The sequence below is a fragment of the Ovis canadensis genome, chromosome 17 (genome assembly GCF_042477335.2).
Source record: "Ovis canadensis isolate MfBH-ARS-UI-01 breed Bighorn chromosome 17, ARS-UI_OviCan_v2, whole genome shotgun sequence".
Lineage (NCBI taxonomy): Eukaryota > Metazoa > Chordata > Mammalia > Artiodactyla > Bovidae > Ovis > Ovis canadensis.
The window spans coordinates 57128471-57146000 of record NC_091261.1 but is presented as its reverse complement, the minus strand read 5'-3'; the positions used below and the strand labels follow the sequence as shown (position 1 = coordinate 57146000).

Below are 17530 nucleotides of genomic sequence, written 5' to 3'. Positions count from 1 at the left end.
GGAGGTAGGAACTGAACAAGGAAAATCGTGTTCTATGTCCTGAGGGGTATTGGAAGCTGGTTCTTGACTTCACTTGGTAACCCTTCTTGAAGAAATTTCTTCATGATATTTGATTACTAATTTAGATCAGTTTTGGTTGAATGCCTTAGATTTGTTTGACTAGTTATTTCCTCTGATGTCTGTGACCTCTTGACACAAAAAGAATGCTGTTCTTTATTTGCATATAACTGCAGAGTCAGCAGCCTGGTTACATTCAGCCTCGACCTCAGCAGCCACCAGCAGAAGGGGAATTAGTTGGCCGTGGACGACAGAGAGGAACAGTAGGAGCAACAGCGAAGTCACAAGGTGAGGGGAGAGGGAAAGGGCTTCTTTGTGTGTGTCTGTGCGCTTGTAGCAATAGATGGGGAGCAGTTACCAAAATTCTGTTTAAAGAAAAAGGAGTCCCAGCATCTCCCTGAGGCTGTGCAGCCTGCCATTGATTGCAGTGCCTCAGGATTTTCTTGGCAACAAAAAAGAGCAAACACTAGAGCCCCACACGAGCTTTTACAAAGCAGGTAAATTCTAAACTGATTATAAATGTGCTTATTATGCATTAATCAATTTAGAACATTCTCTTGGCTTCTTTAGTGGTTTTATCAAAGCTGTTTATAACTTTGACTTAATAAAATATATTTTCACGTGTGTGGTATTGGTTCCTCCTGTTTCTCAGATGGAGAAACTGAGGTCAAAGTTGTGGCAGCCAGTAGAGGTAGAACGCCGGTTCTGATTCCAAAAATTGTGCTTTTTCCCTGCGTTGTTGCAAACTAATTTTTTTGGATGCTTGGTATAAGATTTTAATAGTTACTAAGTTTGGTTTTAGCATTGGAAAATAAACTCATATATATACGTAGAGAATTAATGTGTTAACAGTGGCTTTTAACACACTGGGATTGGCATGGGAAATGGGCAATAAAAGTGTTGATGCAAATGGAAAACTTGAGAACAAAGTTGGTTTCTTGCTTTCTGCCTTGCAACACAATATGACCAAATATTTAGTCATCACAGAAGAAACCCATGAAATTTAGAAAACATGGATAAATCTAAGATGAACTTGAAGTGGTATGAATTGAACTGTGACAGATACTATCAGTGTCAAGAGACAACTTGGAAACTTACTGAAATTAGAGAACAGCTCATCTTTCTGATACACAGAGCAGTCTTATGAATCTGTGATGGGAAAGTGGACAAAGGAAAGTGCAAATCATTGAAAAGTGCAAAGGGCAGTGAAAATGCTAAGCCTTACCATTAAGTTTAAATTGAACTGGAGCATTTTTTAATCTGGTTATTCTCCATTTTATTTTTTGCCAGTTGTGGCAATTTTAAGACGGGAACTTGTGCTCCATGTAGGATTGTACTAAATTTTGGATGGCGTTTGTAATGTGCGGCAGCATTACACTTTTAGTAGCGGTTATGTTCGTGGTAATTTATCCAGACACTGAATAAGTACATGATTGTGTAAGACTGTTAACTACATTCAAGACCTCAACACTGGAAAAACCTATTCAGTAAGGGTAAAACCCTCTGTACTTTAATAACAATGGAGTACCGATTAGCCATTTTCAAGAATGTAAAAACTTGACTGAAATGAAAACAAGTTGTAAAACAGCTTTGTATTTTTAGTAAGTATGTGTTATTGTTGGTCAGTTGCTAAGTTGTGTCTGACTCTTTTTGACCCCATGGACTATAGCCCGCAGGCTCTTTGGTCAACAGGATTTTTCAGGCGAGAATACTGGAGTGGGTTGCTGTTTTAGGGACTGAACCTGCGTTTCCTGCATTGCAGGCAGATTCTGAGCCACTGGGGAAGCCCCATTGGGCTACATGATGTTTTAATTTTTAAGGTCCTTGATTACAGTTCATTCATGGGAATCTCCGACTCAGTGGACATGGGTTTGGGTGAACTCTGGGAGTTGGTAATGGACAGGGAGGCCTGACGTGCTGCGGTTCATGGGGTTGCAGAGTCGGACATGACTGAGCGGCTGAACTGAACTGATTGAATCACTTTCCTCAATCTTTTTTTAAAAGATTACCTATTTAATCCAAAAAGTGAACAGGGAGATATAATCTGTTCTATTAGAATAAATATGTCACATTAAATTATAAATGTTTCTGATAATAGAAACATAAGGTTGCATGAGTTTCAAATATATAAGCCAAGTAAGAATTTGGTATCCAGCATTATAGCAGGATATATCTCCTCCAACTAAATACCTGTAATGTGCTATATTTTTAAAATACCTTTTGAAATTATCTGATCTGGCAAGATAGTTGGAAAATCTTCAGAGGCCAAAAATGACAAGACTAAATCCAGAGTGGGAATCAAGTGCTGAAACCAGTGACTCCAAAAAACACCTCCAGGTCACTTGCTATTTTCCCTGAACATTCTCTGTATTGATCTTCACTAATACATTTTTTTTAACAATGACTCATGAAATTAAATTTAATTCTATGAAACTCAGTTCCCTACCTATATAAACGTATATGCTTTTAAAGATAAGGGCCATTGTGAGGACTCAGTGATAGTCAGGGTAATGCAAAGCCCTGTTTTACCGTCTTTCCCAGCTCTTGTAAGTATTACGTCTGAGAAGTGCTTCTCACAGTAAGCATTCAAGTATCCACTGTGTTTTAGAAATTAAAATGACAGCCTTAACAGATTTATCACTAACGAGACATTAAGACCTTGAGTTTTCACTCTGTAAAGTGGGATATGGTGACATGAGAGGACTCTTAAATAGCATGTCCTGATTTGTGTTTTTAATAAATCATTCTGGCAGCTGCATTGAAGGGGAGCAAAGTTTCCAGTTGTATCCCTTTTTTAAAAAGTTATTTATTTAATTAGAGGCTAATTACAATATTGTGGTTTTTACCATACATTGACATGAATCAAGCTCTATACGGTCAGCAAAAACAAGATCGGGAGCTAACTGTGGCTCAGATCATGAGCTCCTTATTGCCAAGTTCAGACTTAAATTGAAGAAAGTAGGGAAAACCACTAGACTATTCAGGTATGACCTAAATCAAATTCCTTATGATTATACAGTAAAAGTGAGAAATAGATTTAAGGGACTAGATCTGATAGAGTGCCTGATGAACTATGGATGGAGGTTCGTGGCATTGTACAAGAGACAGGAATCAAGACCATCCCCGTGTAAAAGAAATGCAAAAAAGCAAAATAGCTGTCTGGAGAGGCCTTACAAATAGCTGTGAAAAGAAGAGAAGTGAAAAGCAAAGGAGAAAAGGAAAGATATAAGCATCTGAATGCAGAGTTCCAAAGAATAGCAAGAAGAGATAAGAAAGCCTTCCTCAGTGATCAGTGCAAAGAAATAGAGGAAAACAACAGAATGAGGAAGACTAAAGATCTCTTCCAAGAAAATCAGAGATACCAAGGGAACATTTCATGCAAAGATGGGCTCGATAAAGGACAGAAATGGTATGGACCTAACAGAAGCAGAAGATATTAAGAAGAGGTGGCAAGAATACACAGAAGAACTGTACAAAAAAGATTTTCATGACCAAGATAATCATGATGGTATAATCCCTCACCTAGAGCCAGACATCCTGGAATGTGAAGTCAAGTGGGCCTTAGGAAGCATCACTACGAACAGAGCTAGGGGAGGTGATGGAATTCTAGTTGAGCTATTTCAAATCCTGAAAGATGATGCTGTGAAAGTGCTGCACTCAATATGCCAACAAATTTGGAAAACTCAGCAGTGGCCACAGGACTGGTAATGGTCAGTTTTCATTCCAATGCCAAAGAAAGGCAATGCCAAAGAATGCTCAAACTACGGCACAATTGCACTCATCTCACATGCTAGTAAAGTGATGCTCAAAATTCTCCAAGCCAGGCTTCAGCAATAAATGAACCGTGAACTTCCAGATGTTCAAGCTGGATTTAGAAAAGGCAGAGGAACCAGAGATCAAATTGCCAACATCCGCTGGATCATCGAAAAAGCAAGAGAGTTCCAGAAAAACATCTATTTCTGCTTTATTGACTATGCCAAAGCTTTTGACTGTGTGGATCACAATAAACTGTGGAAAATTCTGAAAGAGATGGGAATACCAGACCACCTGACCTGCCTCTTGAGAAACCTATATGTAGGTCAGGAAGCACCAGTTAGAACTGGACATGGAACAACCGACTTGTTCCAAATAGGAAAAGGAGTACATCAAGGCTGTATATTGTCACCCTGCTTATTTAACTTCTATGCAGAGTACATCATGAGAAACGCTGGGCTGGAAGAAGCACAAGCTAGAATCAAGATTACAGGAAGAAATATCAATAACCTCAGATATGCAGATGACACTACCCTTATGGCAGAAAGTGAAGAGGAACTAAAAAGCCTCTTGATGAAAGTGAAAGAGGAGAGTGAAAAAGTTGGCTTAAAGCTCAACATTCAGAAAACGAAGATCATGGCGTCTGGTCCCATCACTTCATGGGAAATAGATGGGGAAACAGTGTCAGACTTTATTTTTTGGGGAGCTCCAAAATCACTGCAGATGGTGACTGCAGCCATGAAATTAAAAGACGCTTACTCCTTGGAAGGAAAGTTATGACCAACCTAGATAGCATATTCAAAAGCAGAGACATTGCTTTGCCAACAAAGGTCTGTCTAGTTAAGGCTATGGTTTTTCCAGTGGTCATGTATGGATGTGAGAGTTGGACTGTGAAGAAGGCTGAGCGCCGAAAAATTGATGCTTTTGAACTATGGTGTTGGAGAAGACTCTTGAGAGTCCCTTGGACTGTAAGGAGATCCAACCAGTTCGTTCTGAAGGAGATCAGCCCTGGGATTTCTTTGGAAGGAATGATGCTAAAGCTGAAACTCCAATACTTTGGCCACCTGATGCGAAGAGTTGACTCATTGGAAAAGACTGATGCTGGGAGGGATTGTGAGCGGGAGGAAAAGGGGCTGACAGAGGATGAGATGGCTGGATGGCATCACTGACTCGATGGACGTGAGTTTGAGTGAACTCTGGGAGTTGGTGATGGACAGGGAGGCCTGGTGTGCTGTGATTCATGGGGTCACAGCATCAGACACAGCAACTGAACTGAACTGACATGAATCAGCCACGGGTGCACATGTGCCCCTCATCCAAAACCCCTTCCCACATCCTTCCACATCCTATCTCTCTGGGTTGTCGTGGTGCCCCAACTTTGAGTGCCCTGTTTCATGCATTGAAGTTGGACTTGTCATCTTTTTCGCATATGGTAATATACATGTTTCAATGCTGTTTTCTCAAATCATCCCACCCTCACCTTCTCCCACAGGGTCCAAAAATCTGTTCTTTACATCTGTCTCTTTCCCTGTCTTGCATATAGGGTTGTTGTTACCATCTTTCTAAATTCCATATATATGTGTTTACATACTCTATTGGTGTTTTTCTTTCTGACTTACTTCACTGTGTAATAGGTTCCAGTTTCATCCACCTCATTAGAACTTACTCAGATATATTCTTTTTTTTTATAGCTGAGTAATATTCCATTGTGTATGTGTACCACAACTTTCTTATCTGTTTGTCTACTGATGGACATCTAGGTTGCTTCCATGTCCCAGCTATTATAAACGGTGCTGTGATGAACATTGAGGTACACATGTCTCTTTCAATTCTGGTTTCCTCGGTGTGTATGCCCAGCAGTGGGATTGCTGGGTCCTATGGCAGTTCTTTTTCCAGTTTTTTAAGGAATCTCCACACTGTTCTCCATAGTGGCTGTACTAGTTTGCATTCCCACCAACAGTGTAAGAGGGTTTCCTTTTCTTCACCCTCTCCAGCATTTATTGTTTGTAGACTTTTTGAAGGTAGCCATTCTGACTGGGGTGTGATGAAACCTATTTCTCTGATAATGAGTGATGTTGAGCATCTCTTCCTGTGTTTGTTAGCCATCTGTCTTCTTTGGAGAAATGTCTGTTTAGTTCTTTGGCCCATTTTATGATTGGGTCATTTATTTTTCTGGTATTGAGCTGCATAAACTGCTTGTATATTTTTGAATTCTTTGTCAGTTTCGTTTCCTGTTCTTCCATTCTGAAGGTTGCCTTTTCACCTTGCTTATAGTTTCCTTCATTGTGAAAAAGCTTTTAATTTAATTCGTTCCCATTTGTTTATTTTGCTTTTATTTCCATTACTCTGGGAGGAGGGCCATAGAGGATCTTGTTGTGATTTATGTCAGAGAGTGTTCTGCTTCTGTTTTCCTCTAGTTTTATAGTTTCTGGTCTTATATTTAGATCTTTAATCCATTTTGAGTTTATTTTTGTCTATGATGTTAGAAAATGTTCCAATTTCATTCTTTTACAGGTGGTTGACCAGTTTTCCCAGCACCAGTTGTTAAAGAGATTGTCTTTTTTTCAATTGTTAAAAAGATTGTCTTTTTTCCATTGTATATTTTTGCCTCCTTTGTCAAAGATAAGGTGTCCATAGGTGTGTGGATTCATCTCTGGACTTTCTGTTTTGTTCCATTGATCTGTATTTCTGTTTTTGTGCCAGTACCACTGATGGCTGTAGCTTTGTAGTGCAGTCCAGTCAGGCAGGTTGATTGCTCCAGTTCCATTCTTCTTTCTGCAGTTGTATCCCCATTTAAAACAGCTTTTAGATTGACAGTTAATCACCATTTGACTAAAGTGTTAGTCGTAGCAGTACTGTATGTGGAGAGGGGAGCAGACTTCATTATTGTTTATTTTCAGAAACTTGCAGTTAGGTTTTCATATCCATAGCTAATATTTTTTCAAGGGAAACTCAAATTTTTCAGGGAAGAATTCAAATTAAGCATTTATGACCAGTTGTTGCTATCAGTTTAAATTCAGTATACCTGACCTTTGTTAGTGTGGACACCTTAAGCTGAAAGTCTTTAGTATAAAAAGTTCACCAGGGGTTTATTCAGTGGCTGAGTCATGTCTGACTCTTTTGCAACCCCAGAAACTGTAGCCTGCCAGGTTCCTCTGTCCATATAATTTCCCAGGCAAGAATACTGGAGTAGGTTGCCATTTCCTTCTCCAGGGGATCTTCCTGGTCTGTCTTCTGCGTTGGCAGGTGGATTCTTTACCACTAAACCACCAGGGAAGCCCCCAGATACTGAAAGATTTTTAAATGTAGAGACACAGAGAGAACAAATAGACACTAAGGGGGGTATAGGGGGCTGGGGCTGGGGGTGGGATAAACGGTGAGATTGAGATTGACATATGCACACTACTATGTATAACATAGACAATGAGAAATGAGAACCTACTGTATAGCACTGGGAACTCAGTGCTCTGTGGTGACAAAGAGGGGATATATGTATATGTATAGCTGATTCACTTTTCTGTACAGCAGAAACTAACACAGCATTGTAAAGCAACTAAATTCCAATTAAAACAAAAACTAAGATAAAAAGACTTAAAAATAAAGCCCCTGAAAATCTTGAGGCACAAGAACCAGCATATTTAGCAGTACTTGTAAAGTGCTTTATAAATGAAGTTCTTACTTAAAACTTACCACACTCCAGTAAAAATCTATTATAATCAATTTTTCAGGTGTAGAAATTGAAGCTCATATTAAAATAACTTGTTTACAAGATATATCAGGAACCGATATATTTTGTTTAAGCTACATTACTTCTCTTTGAGAAGCTGGCAATTCTAAGCTAATTTTAGCATTTGTGATTAGAAGAGGACTGGTCTCCCTTATCTTTCTGTTCTCCCAAGTCCATGACTTCTGTCACTAAGACTTAAGTTTTGCTCAGAATGTCTGCTTGGGCTCCCTCTTGCCATCATATCCAGATTCCAGGCAAGACTGGCAGCTAGGGGCGTGGAGAATGTAAAAGCCCTTAAGAATATTAATGCCCTTAAGGTGCTTTCTCAAAAATTTCATCCAATAATTTCTGCGAAAGTCTCTTAGGCCATCCTTACGTGCAAGGGAAGTAGAAATTTTAGTCTATTAGGTATGTGTGTGCACTCAGTCACTCAGTTGTGTCCAACCTTTCGTGAGCACATGTACTGTAGCCTGCCAGGCTCCTCTGTCCACAGAATTTCCCAAGCAAGAATACTGGAGAGGTTGCCATTTCCTGCTTCAGGGGATCTTTGCAACTTAGCGCTCAAACCCTTGCCTCCTGCATTGTCAGGCAGATTCTTTACCATTATGCCACCTGGGAATCCCCTATTAGGTGTGTTATTTCCTAAATAAACTTTTAAAATAAGAATGAAATATTGTTTATTGTGTAGTCAGTAGTCTCTGCTACACAAGGTAACATGCATGTTAACTGCAAGCTAGAGTTTAACACTTGTCTATATAGCTTGTATTTGTTCTTTGGTTCACATCATACTAGTTACATGAAGTGTTCAGTTCAGTCGCTCAGTCATGTCTGACTCTTTGCGATCCCATGAACCGGAGCATGCCAGGCCTCCCTGTCCATCACCAACTCCCTGAGTCCACCCAAACCCATGTCCATTGAGTCGGTGATGCCATCCAACCACCTCATCCTCTGTCGTCTCCTTCCCTGCCCTCAATCTTTCCCAGCATCAGGGTCTTTTCAAGTGAGTCATCTCTTCGCATCAGGTGGCCAAAGTATTGGAGTTCAGCTTCAACATCAGTCCTTCCAGTGAACACCCAGAACTGATTTCATTTAGGATGGACTGGTTGGATCTCCTTGCAGTCCAAGGAACTCTCATGAGTCTTCTCCAACACCACCATTCAAAAGCATCAATTCTTCAGCACTCAGCCTTCTTGACAGTCCAACTCTCATATCCATACATGACCACTGGAAAAATTTTATACAAATTAAAAGACTTAATAATTTGGATATTTTAACCACAGTTTTTGCAAGTAACTATGTACTGATAGTTAACCTACCCCAGTAGATGTGTATCATGGTCACAGGATATGCACATGCTCATCCCATCCATTCTGCTGGTTTTTAAGGGAATTGGTGAGGAAATTACATTTTAAACTTCAACATTTTCTAATTCAGGTAGCACATTTAAATTTTATAAACTGCCAATTCTTACAGCTATAATTACATCATAAAAGTTGTGAAAATACTGATATTAAGGCCCTTAGGTGGTATTATACCTAGACAGAAAAATAATTACCCAATCAGCAAATGTATTTTTCTAAGTTCTTGAATCAGTCCAGTCATCTTGATCTTGTAAAGGTATATATGTCCTGTGAGGGAGCTGAGTTTGCCTAGGGTGGTGACAAGAAGGGCTTCATGGAAGAAGTTCTAGCTGAGACGTTACTTCTTTCTTTGGTTGGCAGATACCTAAAACATCCTAGCAGGATTGTTACACACTATGTATAGCACCACAGGAGCCTTTGGATTTCATGCCGTAGTGTACTTTGGGAATTGCATTGTCATGTTGCGTATTACTTAGATGTATTTTTTCTTTGTTATTCTTTTTTTTTAAAAAAAAAAAAAGAACTCCAGATATCTGCTGGATTCCAGGAGTTATCATTAGCAGAGAGAGGAGGTCGTCGTAGAGACTTTCATGATCTTGGTGTGAATACAAGACAGAACCTAGATCATGTGAAAGAATCAAAAACAGGTAGGTTAATCATTAAGAATAAGTTTCATGAGATTACTTTTCAAGTACACAGGACAGTAAATTGAAGCATTTTCACTTAGGTATTTATTTGTATGATGAATTGCTCGGGTGAAAGAGTATGTTTGTTCAAAGACTGCATGGATACTTTTTCCATTTTCCTCTCCTTTTTGGTTTTGAAATAGGTCATAGATGTTTTCAGCTGCACTGAAATATTTTGATACATATTGCATAGATCACTTTTCTCTTTTAAAGCTTTTTGCTATAAAGATTTCATTGGTTCAGTTGTAAATTACTTTAGTCTAGGGATAATTGTTTTCTGAATGGATGCTTCCAGTAATTTATGTAAATAGAATAGTAGTCCCCAAAGTCAGATGTCTGAGAACTTGTGTTGTCTGTTGCTCTTAGGCCTTTGCTTACAGAACTGCATCTGCCTTGGCATGACAGTGAAGATTTCAAGGAAGCATACACTTGATATATCATTAATTGAATGTGACTTACTTTTACAGGTTCTTCGGGTATTATCGTAAGGCTAAGCACTAACCATTTCCGATTGACATCCCGTCCCCAGTGGGCCTTATATCAGTATCACATTGACTATAATCCGTTGATGGAAGCCAGAAGACTCCGCTCAGCTCTTCTTTTTCAACATGAGGATTTAATTGGAAGGTGTCATGCTTTTGATGGAACGATATTATTTTTACCTAAAAGACTACAGCACAAGGTTATTTCAGTTGTTGGAATGGGAAGAGGGAAATGGGGCTTTCCACCTCAAAGCCAAACTGAAACATTCTAGGGTGTCTTCAGAGAAACCCGAGTCTGTTAGGATCCTGTCTGTTAGGATTTATAATGCCCCCAAAGGGTGTTTTGGCATAATTGTATCATTCTCAGATCTACCTGAGTGACTTAATCATTACAATCAAGTAATAATAAAGCACTTAAAATCATTTTCCCATACCCATTCTTTTTTTTTTTTTTTTAACTTTTCTAAATTTTCATGAGCTTGATCTTGATGGCTCAGATTGTTGCCTTATTCAACAGGCTTATGTATTGGGCTTATTTTAACAAAAGTTTGGTTTTCCACTACTCTGGCTTCAGGTTACTGAAGTTTTTAGTCAGACTAGAAATGGAGAGCATGTGAGGATAACAATCACCCTGACAAATGAACTCCCACCTACGTCACCAACTTGTTTGCAGTTCTATAATATTATTTTCAGGAGGTATGTTAGTGTTTTTCTTTTAACATTTTAATAAGAAATTTTAAACATAATCTAAAGTTGAACGGCATGTATAGTAAGTACTTGTATACTTAGTACCTAGATTTGACAGTGATTGGTTAAGATCACTGGGTTACTCTTGAGTTTTAATCATTTTTAGGTGTGATATATGGATATAAATCTCATTTATTTGCTTTAAGCAAGTATCATGGCTTTCACTCCCTTATTTGTGTTGAGATTAGATCTTTTAAATCCTATTTGAGCTCATATTAAGAACACACAGTCTCTCAGAGGTCTGTCACTAACCTTATATTCCTTCTTTCCCACAGTGGGTACCAGTTCAGAAAACAGGGCAGGATTTAGGCCTATTCAGATTTATTTCTTCCATCATAGGACTTATACTGCATGCTCTATAATTTGCTTTCAGTGTGGATGCTCTTTTTTTCTAAATCCAAAATTAGGACACATGTTTTATGAAGACTGCCCTCTATCCCCCTGCTGAGTGGGAAGCAATCTGGATGAGACTGAAATTGGTATGAGAATAGTGAGACATAATACTGGGGTTTGTAATTTACTCTTTTAAGGTGGTCATAAGATATCTGCTACTGATTAATCTTGATAGATATTTACTTGAATTAATGCCATAGGAGATTTACTTTTTTGTAAATGATGGATTGGCAAACTTTTCTTTTTTTTTTTTTTTGCAAAGGGCCAGATGTATCTCAACCATTCTACTTTGCTGTTGAAGCAGAAAAGCAGTCATTGAGCATGTATGATCATGGCTGTGTTCCAATGATGGACACTTTACTGATGGACACTGAAACTTGAATTTCATATAATTCATACATCTTTATGTATATTATAGTTTTGATTTTTTTCTAGACCTTTAAAAGCTGTTTAAAAAAAATAGCTCTTAGGCCACACAAAAACCAGCAGGTAGGCTGGATTTGGCCCACCTACAAGCCATAGTTTGCCAACCTCTGCTGTAAGCAATATGCCATTCTAATTGTAGTATGGGATACTTATCAGTAGTCATTATTCTGACTTTTCAAATTCTAGGCTTTTGAAGATCATGAATTTGCAACAAATTGGACGGAATTACTATAACCCAAGTGACCCAATTGATATTCCAAATCATAGGTTTGTATAAATTGGGAAGTTTCTATTTCTTATGTTTAATCACAGACTTTGAAAGTGATGCTCTATTTTGAAATGATCAGATTTACTATGGCTGTTAAATGGTACCCATCACATTAAATGAACATTTAACTTGGTTTGAACAATAAAGGAGCCATCCCAGAATACCTGGATCTTTAAAGATCATGTGATATTTACTAGTCACAGGGAAAAAGCATAGCGTTTTCCAGCACAAAGTTTATATTTGCTCTTTAGTTGCTCAGTCATGTCCGACTCTTTGCAACCCCATAGACTGCAGCACGCGAGGCTTCCTTGTCCATCACCAGCTCCTGGAGCTTGCTCAAACTCATGTCCATTGAGTCGGTAATGCCATCCAACCATCTCATCCTCTGTTGTCCCCTTCTCCTCCTGCCTTCAATTTTCCCAGCATCATGGTCTTTTCCAGTGACTCAGCTCTTCACATCAGGTGGCCAAAGTATTGGAGCTTCAGTTTCAGCATCAGTCCTTACAGTGAATATTCTGGACCGATTTCCTTTAGCGTTGACTGGTGTGATCTCCTTGCAGTCCAAGGGACTCTCAAAAGTCTTCTCCAACACCACCGTTCAAAAGCATGAGTTCTTCAGCACTCAGCTTTCTTTATGGTCCATCTCTTACATCCATACGTGCTTACACATCCATGTGAATGTGAAGTTGCTCAGTCGTGTCCGATTCTTTGCGACCCCATGGACTGTAGCCTACCAGGCTCCTCAGTCCATGGGATTTTCCAGGCAAGAATACTGGAGTGGGATGCCACTTCCACATCCATACATACACATATTTGCTCATCATCTAAACACATCATAAAAACTCATCACCTAATTATGATTGCTTCAAAAGTTACTGCAGTGTATCAGGATATACACTCATGGTTTAGGTTTATTTATAATAATTGTAGATATTTTCAATTAGACTTTTCAAGTTTTAGATGACTATAACAATTAGTAAAGTTAGTGTATTAATTTAAAATGGAAATTATAATGTTATTATAAAATAACATTCATTGTTGGAGATCTTAAAAAGATCAGTATTTATCTGAAAAAGATAAAAATAAGTAAATTTACTAAAAGACTTATCCTTTTGACCTAGCTAATAAAGGTGAAAAACAACTTGTTACATACAAAGCACATTGGGATATTCATAGGAGTTACTTCATGGCTTTCATTCCGTTTGACAGATTGGTGATTTGGCCTGGCTTCACTACTTCTATTCTTCAGTATGAAAATAACATCATGCTCTGCACTGATGTCAGTCATAAAGTTCTTCGAAGTGAAACTGTTTTAGATTTCATGTTCAACTTGTTTCATCAAACCGAAGAACACAAATTTCAAGAACAGGTGTCTAAGGAACTGATTGGTTTAATTGTTCTCACCAAGTAAGACTTTTAAGAATGCAAACTAATTTTACAAGTCTTAAGATGTTTCGGCTTTCAAGCCCTAAATTGTTAGTTGGAAAGTAGGGTTTAAGATTGAGAGGGGAGAGTAGCACAGAAATGGGAGGGAAACTTACAACCTCTCTCAAGAGTTAAAAGTTTGGGGGGAATATACTTATCTGAAAAGGAGAAATACCCAATTATTTCTATCCTTTTTAGTTATAATTTTATTTTCTAATATTAATTTGGTTACATCCACATCCATCTAGCATCAGTTCAGTTGCTCAGTCATGTCCAACTCAGTAACCCCATAGACTGTAGCACACCAGGCTTCACAGCTGTTAAGAAATTTGTTTCCTGTTCTTTCTATACTATTGCACATTACCAAATGATTTGAAATTTTATTTTCTATAAAGTGTGTGTTGTCTAGTTTTTTCTTTTTTCTTTAACATTTCTATGTGTTTTAATCAAATATTGACAAATCTCAACTGGTCATAGGTATAACAACAAAACATACAGAGTAGATGATATTGACTGGGACCAGAATCCAAAGAGTACCTTTAAAAAAGCAGATGGCTCTGAAGTCAGTTTCTTAGAGTACTACAGGAAGGTAAGACATTAATATTGATTTTTATCTTTTTGATGTGAATTGCTTAGACCTTAGGAGAAATCTGAAATACCTTCAGTAGTATTTTCTAATAGCTAATGAATTTTCTAATACATATGAAACAAGTGGCTCTTAAAGCTGTATATAAATATGTTTATCAAGCCAGTCACAGCATAGTTAGCTCATAAGCAAGTGAGATGTGCTCTTTCCTGGTTCTTTTTCTGAAGTGGATTCAGGATTACATTTGAACTTAACCATGTAGAGGACAAATAGATAATAGATGATAAAAAATACAAGTTAACAGCTTACCATACTGTCTTTCTGTAACTAGCACTTCTTCAAAAACTTCATCTGGCAATGGCAGCTCAAGATCTTTGAACCCTTAGCATCAGTTGTGATAAATCTGCAAATGGGTTAACTCTTAATCTTTGTCTAACATGTTGACAGAATTCAGACAAACTTGTTTCATGGAGATTAGATAGTAAGTTCAGTGGTTGATCTTCTAGCACCAGTTTGTAAAAGATGATTTTGGCACAGTGATCACTAAATTGAAAAAGACACCAGAGGCAAGTAATATTAAGTTTGTACAAAAGTAATTTGTGGCTTTGGACCATGAATTTTAAGTCATCATCAGTTCAGTTCAGTTGATCAGTCATGTCTGACTCTGCGATCCCGTGGACTGCAACACGCCAGGCTTTCCTTTCCGTCACCAACTCCTGGAGCTTCCTCAAACTCGTGTCCATCAAGTCGGTGATGCCATTCAACCACCTCATCCTCTGTTGTCCCCTCCCCCTCCTGCCTTCAGTCTTTCCCAGCACCAGGGTCTTTTCCAGTGAGTCAGTTCTGTGCATCAGGTGGCCAAAGTACTAGAACTTCAGCATCAGTCCTTCCAATGAATGTTCAGGACTGATTTCCTTTAGGATTGACTGGTTTGATCTCTTTGCTGTTCAAGGGACTCTCAAGAGTCTTCTCCAACAGCACAGTTCAAAAGCATTAATTCTTTAGCACTCAGCTTTATTTATGGTCCATCTCTCACATCCATACATGACTATTGGAAAAACCATAGCTTTTACTGAACAGACCTTTGTCAGTAATGTCTCTGCTTTTTAATATTCTGTCTAAGTTTGTCATAGCTTTTCTTCCAAGGAGCAAGCGATGGCTGCAGTCACCATCTGCAGTGATTTTGGAGCCCAAGAAAATAAAAGTCTGCTACTGTTTCCATTGTTTCCCCATCTCTTTGCCATGAAGTTATGGGACTGGGTGCCATGATCTTCATTTTCTGAATGCTGAGTTTTAAGCCAACTTTTTCACTCTCCTCTTTCACTTTCATCAAGAGGCTCTTTAGTTTGTCTTTGCTTTCTGCCATAAGGGTGGTGTCATCTGCATATCTGAGCTTATTGGTATTTCTCCTGGCAATCTTGATTCCAGTTTATGCTTCATCTAGCCCAGCATTTCACATGATGTACTCTGCATATGCATGGTGACAATATACAGCCTTGACATACTCCTTTCCCGATTTGGAACCAGTCCGTTGTTCCATGTCCAGTTCTAACCATTGCTTCTTGACCTGCATATGGATTTCTCAGGAGGAGGGTCAGGTGGTCTGGTATTCCCATCTTTTTCAGAATCTTCCAGTATGTTTGTGAGCCACACAGTCAAAGGCTTTAGTGTCAAGGAAGCAGAATTAGATGTTTTTCTGGGATTCTCTTGCTTTTTCTATGATCCAGTGGATGTTGGCAGTTTGATCTCTGGTTCCTCTACCTTTTCTAAATCCACCTTGTACATCTGAAAGTTCTTGGTTCACATACTGTTGAAGCCTAACTTGGAGAATTTTGAGCATTACTTTGCTAGTGTGGAAGACGAGTGCAATTTTGCGGTAATTTAAACATTCTTTGGCATAGCCTTTCTTTGGGATTAGAATGAAAACTGACCTTTTGCAGTCCTGTGGGCACTGTTGAGTTTTCCTAATTTGCTGGCATATTGAGTGCAGCACTTTAACAGTATCATCTTTTAGGATTTGAAATAGCTCAGCTGGAATTCCATCACCTCCACTAGCTTTGTTCAAAGTGATGCTTCCTCAGGCCTATTTGACTTTGCACTCCAGGATATCTTGCTCTTGGTGAGTGATCACACCATCATGGTTATCTGGGTCATTAAGATCTTTTTTGTACTGTTCTTCTGTGTATTCTTGCCACCTCTTCTTCTTTTTTTTTTTCTCCTGTTTCTATTAGGTCCATACTGTTACTTTTCTTTATTGTGCCCATCTTTGCATGAAATGTTCCCTTGGTATCTCTAATTTTCTTGACGAGATCTCTAGTCTTTCATAACTAGGATCCAACACATCTTTATTAACCAAAATAGGGAGCATTCAAATCAGTACATTTTTGCCAATGAGAAATAAGTTTGTTTATTCCTATAGTGTAAAAATCTGTGCTTCAGGATTAGATGAACTCTTGGAAAGCATTTGCTGCCTTCTGCTGGTTGTGGAAGCATTTTGCCTATAGAAAGTTGTCAAGATACTTGAAAAGGTGGTAGTCAGTTGGCACAAGGTCAGGTGAATATGGCAGATGAGGCAAAACCTTGTAGCCCAATTGTTTCAACTTTTGAAGCGTTGATTATGTGATGTGAGGTTAGGCATTGCTGTGGAGAAGTGGGCCTGTTTTGTTGACTAATACTGGCTGCAGGCTTGCAGTTTTTGGTGCATCTCATCAATTTGCTGAGCATACCTTCCATATGTAATGTTTTCATTGGGATTCAGAAAACTGTAGTGGATCATATGAGCATCAGATGACCAGAAAAATATTTTTTTGGCACAAGTTTGTCTTTGGGAAGTGCTTTGGAGCTGCTTCTCGGTCTAACCACTGTGCTGGTTGTCACCAGTTGTATAAAATCCACTTTTGATATTGTTGCATAGAATAAGAAGACAGTTCAAAACTAGTTTTTTGGTTTGTGGTCAGCTTGTGAGGCACCCATTTGTGGAACTTTTTCACCTTTCCAGTTTGCTTCAAATGCAGAATGACCGTAGAATGGTTGACGTCGAGTTCTGCAGCAGCGTGTGGTATAACTGTAAGAGGGTCAGGTTCAGTGATGCTCTCAGTTGGTCATTGTCCATTTCTGATGCCCGGCTGCTGTCTCCTCATCTTCACATCTCTTGTGTCTTTTGTAAAACTTCCACGGTGTACATTTGTTAGCAGTTCCTGGGCCACATGTATCGTTGTAAGTTGTCTCTGCTGCTTTATGATCCGTTTTGAACTAAAAAAAATATTGCTTGAATTTGCCTTTTGTGTGACATTTCTATGCTGCTGCTGCTAAGTTGCATCAGTCGTGTCTGACTCTGTGCGACCCCAGAGATGGCAGCCCACCAGGCTCCCCTATCCCTGAGATTCTCCTGGCAAGAACACTGGAGTGGGTTGCCATTTCCTTCTCCAGTGCATGAAAGTGAAAAGTGAAAGTGAAGTCGCTCAGTCGTTTCCTACTCTTCGTGACCGCATGGACTGCAGCCCACCAGGCTCTTCCGCCCATGGGATTTTCCAGGCAAGAGTACTGGAGTGGGGTGCCATTGCCTTCTCCAACATTTCTATAGTCTAAAATAAATGTAAGCGGCAAGTAATAAGTCATT

General features: G+C 38.9%; 1 protein-coding gene across 1 annotated transcript in view; it reads left to right on the top strand.

Moving 5' to 3' along the window:
• The first annotated feature begins 287 nt into the window (after nucleotides 1-287).
• PIWIL1 (piwi like RNA-mediated gene silencing 1) overlaps nucleotides 288-17530 on the top strand; it is a 35669-nt gene continuing 18426 nt past the window's right edge. Inside the window, exons 1-6 of the mRNA XM_069556924.1 lie at nucleotides 288-345; nucleotides 9420-9545; nucleotides 10052-10266; nucleotides 11819-11899; nucleotides 13110-13307; nucleotides 13803-13914. Of these exons, the coding sequence (XP_069413025.1) occupies nucleotides 10217-10266; nucleotides 11819-11899; nucleotides 13110-13307; nucleotides 13803-13914 (441 nt within the window). The 5' untranslated portion in view covers nucleotides 288-345; nucleotides 9420-9545; nucleotides 10052-10216. The remainder of the gene's footprint in view (nucleotides 346-9419; nucleotides 9546-10051; nucleotides 10267-11818; nucleotides 11900-13109; nucleotides 13308-13802; nucleotides 13915-17530) is intronic.